The 7,860-nt window shown below is 37.9% G+C and overlaps 1 protein-coding gene across 1 annotated transcript in view; it reads left to right on the top strand.

The window, feature by feature from the left end:
• Positions 1 to 6,616, top strand: part of oat (ornithine aminotransferase) — a 7,134-nt gene extending 518 nt beyond the window's left edge. The window contains exons 2-10 of the mRNA XM_024285075.2: positions 1,827 to 2,055; positions 2,133 to 2,357; positions 2,448 to 2,543; positions 2,662 to 2,789; positions 3,005 to 3,127; positions 3,600 to 3,728; positions 3,812 to 3,925; positions 5,234 to 5,378; positions 5,486 to 6,616. Coding sequence (XP_024140843.1) covers positions 1,842 to 2,055; positions 2,133 to 2,357; positions 2,448 to 2,543; positions 2,662 to 2,789; positions 3,005 to 3,127; positions 3,600 to 3,728; positions 3,812 to 3,925; positions 5,234 to 5,378; positions 5,486 to 5,646 — 1,335 coding nt within the window. The 5' untranslated portion in view covers positions 1,827 to 1,841 and the 3' untranslated portion in view covers positions 5,647 to 6,616. The remainder of the gene's footprint in view (positions 1 to 1,826; positions 2,056 to 2,132; positions 2,358 to 2,447; positions 2,544 to 2,661; positions 2,790 to 3,004; positions 3,128 to 3,599; positions 3,729 to 3,811; positions 3,926 to 5,233; positions 5,379 to 5,485) is intronic.
• Positions 6,617 to 7,860: the final 1,244 nt, after the last annotated feature.

The following is a 7,860-nucleotide window of genomic DNA, read 5'->3' as shown; positions in this document are numbered from 1 at the left end:
AGGGGTGGAAGTGGAGATGTGGCCTCTGTATTTAGCTCCCCGTCTCATCGTCCCGGTGGGTGTGCGTTTGGGCAGCTCCCTGACAACCAATCATCCTTTTAGGAGAGGAGGGACGCGCCTGGCACCTGTCCATCCTCCCTATTTGCTGATTTTCAATGGGACAGGTTATCGATTAACAAGCACGCTGTCGCATAAACCACTTTCTAATGATCTGATAGCGAGCAGAATAAGAGGTGTAAACAGTAGAGCCCTGCTATAAAATGACTCATGTAATATTTAGGCAGCAGCAGCTCAGTAACAAGCTGTAGGATTCCACTTGTTATTGTAGAAGGCTTATTACTCCTATATAATTTAAGGATAAAACGGATTGGATGAAGGTTTTGGCCTTAAAGGTGGAATCATGGGTGATGTTAAAAGAGCTGTCGGAGCAACACCCAAACAGAAGAGTCTGGAATGTCATAGTTAAATGGGCAGAGCAGTGGGATTATCTTTTGTAAACCTGTGTGCTCCTCTATTGTGTTGAATGTAAAAGAGCTGCGAACGCTGGAAAATCTGAATGCATCGGATTGAGAATAAGGAAAAAACAACATAAAACTAAGATTAAAACTTAAGCTTTTTATTTCTAGGTTGAAATATTTAGCATGGCATTGGGTTCTGCAATCTTTAACAATAAAAGAGCCATTGAACTTGACTTACACTGATTGAAACCTAGTTGGAGACGCAAATTGTTATTTACCTTTTAGGAAAACATGCATTATTTTTAATAGTAAATGGGAATTGTATTTCTTTCTTTTTTTGGAGATGATTTAATACCAAAAACATAAAGAGAAACTAGCTTTTTTCTCAAAATGTGAAATTGTTTTGTACTTTGACAGAACTTCCTTTCAAAATAAAAGTAGAAATCAAAGTAAATGATCTGGAGAATCTGAACGCATTGGATCAAGAAATAAAAAAAGAACAAATAAAACCAAGATTAAAGTTTGAGCTTTTTATTTTTAGGTTAAAGTGTTAAGTATAGCGAAAGTTTAGTCTAAGGGTGTCCTAATTTTATCAGTAAAAAAGCCCTCTGTCTCATTTTGTACTGATCAAAACCTACTAGGAGACACAAAATCCGATATTACACTTTAGGAAACTTTACAATGTTCTTTTTAATAATAAATAGGAATTATAATTCTTTTTTTGCATTAATAAAAACTGAAATATCAAGAAAAAACAAGCATATTTTTCAAAATGTGTTATTTTTTTCCCCACTCTTGACTTCCTTTCAAAATAAAAGACACTCCATACCAAACAGATCATCCCAGTACATGTATATGAAAAAGATTTTAACAACCCAAGACGGAAATGGCCTTTTCTTTGGTTGTACCACTTTAGCTGTCAACCTCTTTCCTACTTACTACTTCTGTTAAACTGAATTTAAACACATTCATTGGTTTATAATCCAGTAGAAATATATTTTAGTAACTCCCCGCTGGACAACTACTAACCATTGTTGTGCAGCATGAGATGATGTGTTTAAACTCTTGAAATAAATCAGAAAAAAAATTTCCTTGCGTTTTCCTTAATTATTTAAATCTGTGCATTCTGAAGGAAGCGTTAAGTAAATAAGACCTTTATATCAACAGGATGTAATAACCTTTGCATAGTTTGTCTTTTATGCGGACCTCAATCATAGATTTGTAATCTAATCTAAGTTAAATAAATCCTAATTTACTGTATTAAAATAAAAGTTTTCTTCAGTTGCAATGGAGAAATAAGTCACATGTGGCTCCCTGGTTTAGTCAAACTTTAGAGGAAATTTCATTTTTCTGTGCTGATCCACGCAGACGAAAACACTCAATATGAAGGGATTGATGGTTCAAGTCAGCCGCAGTTTGGGCCGCGCCGCCCCTCTTCTCCGTCGCAGCATCCACTCTGGCACTCGCCCAGCTTCCACGGCGACCTTAACACGGAAGGCCGAACGTCCCGTGACCTCAGAGGACATATACACGCGTGAGGAGAAGTACGGCGCCCACAACTACAGTCCTCTACCTGTTGCTCTGGAACGGGGAAAGGGTGAGCTCTTGCAGGTTACTGTAGAAAAATATTTCATCAATATTGCCAAAATTTTGTATTAAAGTTTCCATTTTCAGGCATCTACGTTTGGGATGTGGTGGGGAACCGGTATTACGATTTCCTCAGCGCCTACAGTGCTGTAAACCAGGGGCACTGCCACCCAAAGATCATTGCTGCGCTCACCGAACAGGCGTCCAGACTAACCCTGACCTCTAGAGCGTTCTACAACGACGTGTTGGGAGCCTATGCAGAGTTCATCACCAGCATGTTTGGCTACGACAAAGTTTTACCCATGAATACAGGCGAGAAAAAGAAAACAGATTCTTGATTATTGTTAGTTGTTGGGTAATTTTAACAATTTTTGTCTGCTTTGCTTTGAAATTCAAACTCAGGAGTGGAAGGGGGAGAAACTGCTTGCAAGCTTGCACGAAAATGGGCGTACAGTGTGAAGGGAGTTCCTAGAAATAAGGCCAAAATAATCTTTGCAAGTAAGTAACCATGCAGGGAACACAAGGGTTTCTAGGAATTAAACACGGAACAAAATCTGTATCAAGTAAAGCAGATAAGGAATTTACTTTTATTTAACTTTTTTGTTTTCTTGTGAAGAGGGAAACTTCTGGGGCCGCACCATGGCGGCCATCTCCAGCTCCACTGACCCCAGTAGCTATGAGGGTTTCGGTCCCTACATGCCCGGCTTTGAACTCGTCCCGTACAACGACATTCCTGCTCTGGAGGTACACGCACAAAACTTAAACATTACTTACTCCTTTCTTAAGGGTTAATGTTTTATCCCTCGCATTTTAGAGGAACATTAACTCGTCTGGCAAATATTACAGACATTATGGACTCTTGTAAGCTTAAAATGTGTTTGTTTTAACCAGATGATTGCATCATTTAATGCATTCTCTGAATTTATGGAAAGTAAAATGTCACATTTGTCATTTTTCAGACAGCTTTTCAAGACAAAAATGTTGCAGCTTTTATGGTGGAGCCCATCCAGGGGGAAGCAGGAGTGGTGGTGCCCGACGCTGGCTACCTGACTAAAGTCAGAGAACTGTGCACAAAATACAACGTAAGTCCAGCATAAAGAGAAATACAAGTACTTTCGATATTGGTGTGTATTTTTTGGCGTTCCTCATCTGATCAAACCGGATTTAACAGCCACTCCTGTGAATTGAAGGCTGTCTAAATGACAGTTTAAGGCGGTTCAATGGCTAAAAGCCAGCGTGTAAGCAGGTGCAGACTTATGTAAGGAGCAACAAATATGTCAACCTAAGCAAGTTTTAGCAGTTATGTAATGTTTACTTTTCTTTATTAAAATGTCAACATTGTTGGTACAGGTTGAGACAACTCAAGTAATTGCAAAACTCACATGGACTAATGTCAATAAATGATTGATGAGGCTGAAGGCTTTTTTGATTAGATTTTATGTGAAGGGTTTCTTAATTCAGTATATTTAGGCTATTAAATGTTAAGCTAATCAAATTGTCAAAATTCCTGTTTTATAGGATTTTAAAGTTTTAAACTTTCCTGCTTCTGTCCAGGTGTTGTGGATAGCTGATGAGGTCCAGACGGGCTTGGCGCGGACTGGTCGGCGTCTGGCCGTGGATCACGAGGGCGTTCGTCCAGATATAGTCATTCTAGGAAAAGCTCTTTCTGGAGGAGTTTACCCTGTAAGCATTCTAATCTTCTGCTCACACTGCAGATTGTTGGACAGTGTGGTTAACGCTGCAGTGTTTGAACTGGTCTGTCTCAGGTGTCGGCTGTACTGTGTGACGATGACGTGATGCTAACCATCAAACCTGGGGAGCACGGGTCCACATATGGAGGAAATCCCATAGCCTGTCGCGTTGCTATTGCAGCTCTGGAGGTTGGTGTTAAAGTGGTTTTGTTTTTTTAACATTTATTCTTGCTACACCGAACAATCCACAATTTCTTTTTTTGACTTTTCTCTGCAGTGATCATTTAAAAACTGTCTTGTTCTTTAAAGTTAAAAGGATTAAGTTCCTTTTAAAATCTTAAAACTGTAATATGATTAAGATTTGATGGGAATTATCTTTTTTTTTTTTTAAGTATAGTGCATATTTTTGCACCGTGTTTTCAAAAGAAAAATATATTTTTGCCAACATTTTTCTTTCTACTACATATTTATGTTTGAGTCTATAATTAGTTATGGAATCTGAAAATCTTCTGCCCTACTATTTTTTTTTTTCTGGATCATTTTCTCGTTATAACAAGATCCAAGAGACACAACCCTTATATTAATGTGTGATCCTTCCCATGACTAAGGTGGACAGGATTTTATGTCTGCTAAAGACATCAGTGACGATCAAAAGTCCTTGAAGAAGAAAAAAGTTTGGTGTCTTGTGGGGTCAAGATGACCCCACTTTTAATGTAAACATTCCTAGGGTTACATGAATCAATTATAAATTGATAATTTCCTGGTGTTCGACAGGCAGAGACGATCATTGATCTAGGGTTCTGTTGGTTCTTTCCCTAAAACTCCAGAAAACAGGTTAAATCACAGAACCCCTGGCCTTCTGGTGCCTTCACTAAGCTCTGGACATCTGCAGTTAATAGAGAAAATGTTGAACAGCAGAACTGATCAATTTATAATTTATTGATTTTAATAGTGTCAACATTTTTTCTGAAAAACTGCTTTATATAAAGTGAAAAAAGTATTGTAGGGGACTGAGTTGGACTAGTGGCTGATTGGGTTCATTAATGTCCAGAGCTCAGTGAACGCACCATGCAGAAATGCTTGTTTCCCCAGGTTCTGTAATTCAACCTGTTTGTTTGGGCTTTTTAGGGAAATAAAGGAAGGGACCTACTGGATGAGATGGAATTCAGGTATTTGGGGAGAATAGATCCACTGATTGGGGGGGGGGCTAAAAAATAACTTTTATGGAGTGTTTCTATTGTTGTTGTTAACCACAAAACAAAGAGACTTAAAAAAGGTAAATTCTTGGCATCTCAGAGTGGGAGAGACAGAGAGTGATGCTACAATGTATTCTTCATGACCTGACAAGAAAACGATTAAAAAATAGGCTGTTTTCAGCTTCTGTATATAATAATAAGTTAATTTTTCTCAGCGTTTGTTGGCTCCCAAGTTTTTCTGTGTGGTGTTCAGTAAAACTGGAAACAGTTTGACCATGGTGGATCACTGCTTCCTCTGCAGGTGATGGAGGAAGAGAAGCTGGCGGAAAATGCTCAGAAGATGGGAGAGGTGCTGCGGTCAGAGCTGAACAAACTGCCCAAAGACATTGTGACGACAGTTCGGGGGAAAGGCCTCCTCAACGCCGTCGTCATCAGAGAGACTAAAGGTAAAAATAGCAACACATTGAACAAACTAAATCTGTTGGATTTAGATAGTCGGTTGAATAAAAAGGAAAACAATTTAAATGTTATTTTTAATCACATTCTTTACCAGACTACGACGCCATGAAAGTCTGTCTACGTCTCCGTGACAACGGACTGCTGGCTAAGCCCACCCACGGTGACATCATCCGCTTGGCCCCTCCTCTCATCATCAACGAAGAGGAGCTGCAGGAATGCATCGATATCATTCAGCGGACCATCATGTCCTTTTAAATGATAACTTCTTATCATTAAACTAAACAATCCACTTTTGCTTTAGCTCAAAGCTAGTTTTTAGTGTTTTGTAGTTTCAGCTTTTATCTGAAAAGTAGCGCCGAGTTAGAAAATGTGTCGACACACTGACTTAAATACAGACAGCTGTTGTACAGAAACAAGGTTTTCACAGGCTGCTAGTAGAAGGAAAAACTTTTCTTTGAGTGTGGAATTTACATTTTTGCTTTAGCATGTCCGTTAATTCTGTTTTTGTTTTTAAAAAAAGTGCACAATTTTAACGAGAGAAAATGTTTACCACTGAAGCATGTAGGACGGGGTCTCATTTACTTTAGCAAAGAATTGAAAACAAACTTGAGAGGATTGAAACGGATTTGAAACTTGCAGAAAAGAGATTTGTTTCTCTTATTTGTCATGTTAACAGATTTTATTACTAATATTTAGCTGAAGACTTGCTCGTCTTGTTGACTGAGCTGTTGTTGTTTGAGAGATGTTACAAGACCAAAAAGTCGAGATATTAAGTTATAATACTTTTAATTTTTATGTCTTGTAAAATGTTTAAAAAGAAGTTGCATAATTGCACATTTTTTTTGTAATCTCTAAAACTGAAGTTGCTTTAATTTATTAACTTACCTAACCTCAGTGTGGGCATAAATTAAGTAAGTTTATTTTTGTGAAATTGTGTTGTCACACATTAAGGACAATTATAGCTGAATTTCAGCTGAAAATAAAAACAACTTTTGCGCTACAAATTTAATAATTTAGTATATCTATTTATTGTGTTGAATGGGAATGACAAACTGTAAGGATTGAAGAATGCTTTGTGAGCACGTGGTGCATTTAAAGACTGGGGGTTTTCAGAATTTGCTGTTTGTACAATAACATGGAGGTCATCTATACAAGTCTACTCTCGCTGTGCTGAACTGTAACTCATTCATGGTCAAATAAATGATTCCAGTCATGTGGTCTGAGACAAAAGTGTGGGTCCTTGTGTGTGCGCATGTGTGATGAATCCAATCAATATCGCAACATAGATCCAAAGTTATAGAAAAGATGTGCAGTCAAATGTAGTTAACAAGAATGTCCACTAGATGGCGACATCCCCTTGTTTTCAAACTGGATGAAGTACATCTGTCAATGTGAAAGAGTTGACATTTTCTATGTAAAAAACATTAAGTGTAAACTTTATATTATTTAACTTAATGTAATAATCAGGAATAAAACAAGTTGTATCGTTTTTTTTTCTTTTTTAGCAATTTACAAATAAAAACATTTCATGGATAAACAGAATTAAAATCATCCCCCCCCCCAAAAAAGCTTAAAAATGTGGGTAAATGAGTGCAGTTTAAGGCCTAGATTGCTAAGAATTATGTTTTATCTAAGAGATTGTGCTCTCTGCAGCCCCACATTTTGATACTACCAGCACCATGCTTTGTTAATGGGATGAACACCTGTGATGCTGTCTTTTCCTTGATAGTTTTTTAGGATTAGATTAGAAATGGCTCATTTCAAGCAATTAAGAAAAAAAAGAATGTGCAATACAATTAATCATCAGAAGTTTATATTAATAAAGACAAACACAGGATAATTCTATATAATTATAACAGGAAAAAAAGAAGTTTGATGTGATGTTCTAAAAGTTGACTTCTTTCAGTTTCAGTTAAATTAATAAATAAAAATGCCATATTTAAGCTTTCTGGCCATTAATGTTAATTCTGTCTTACTGATACCAAAGAATAAGAGTTCAATATCACTGAGCTGTCATATTCTGAGACAAAGAAAGCTCTATGATGGTATAATTTCATACGAAGGAGGTCTGGAGTCTGCTTGTGAAATATGAGTGGAATCTAGTTTGGCACAAGAAATAGGAGTTATCACTGAGAAATGGGCAGACTTTGATCCTACACTCTGCTGAGACTTGAATCCTGCTCCTCCACGGTGGGAATAGACTTTATTCCACAAATAAGCTCCAGTTTTGGCAGGGGAGTGACAGGCATCGGGTTTCTGCGAGAATCTGGGGCTTCAGTAAGACTCAGACAAACCTAATGATGCTCCTGCAAAGCCACTCGCCACTTATCTCTCCACTGCGCAGGCTGCCAACCGTCCGGCTGGTCCTTTGAAAGCTTGGGGGCAAAACTGGATTGCAATAGTGCGTCACGATTCCTCAAATCAAAGGAGGTCAAGAGAGGATCATCTAGACTGAGTAGCTTCTGTTGT

The sequence above is a fragment of the Oryzias melastigma genome, linkage group LG19 (genome assembly GCF_002922805.2).
Source record: "Oryzias melastigma strain HK-1 linkage group LG19, ASM292280v2, whole genome shotgun sequence".
Taxonomy (NCBI): Eukaryota; Metazoa; Chordata; class Actinopteri; order Beloniformes; family Adrianichthyidae; genus Oryzias; species Oryzias melastigma.
Note: the sequence above shows the minus strand (reverse complement) of the source record. Positions and strands in the feature narration are given on the sequence as shown.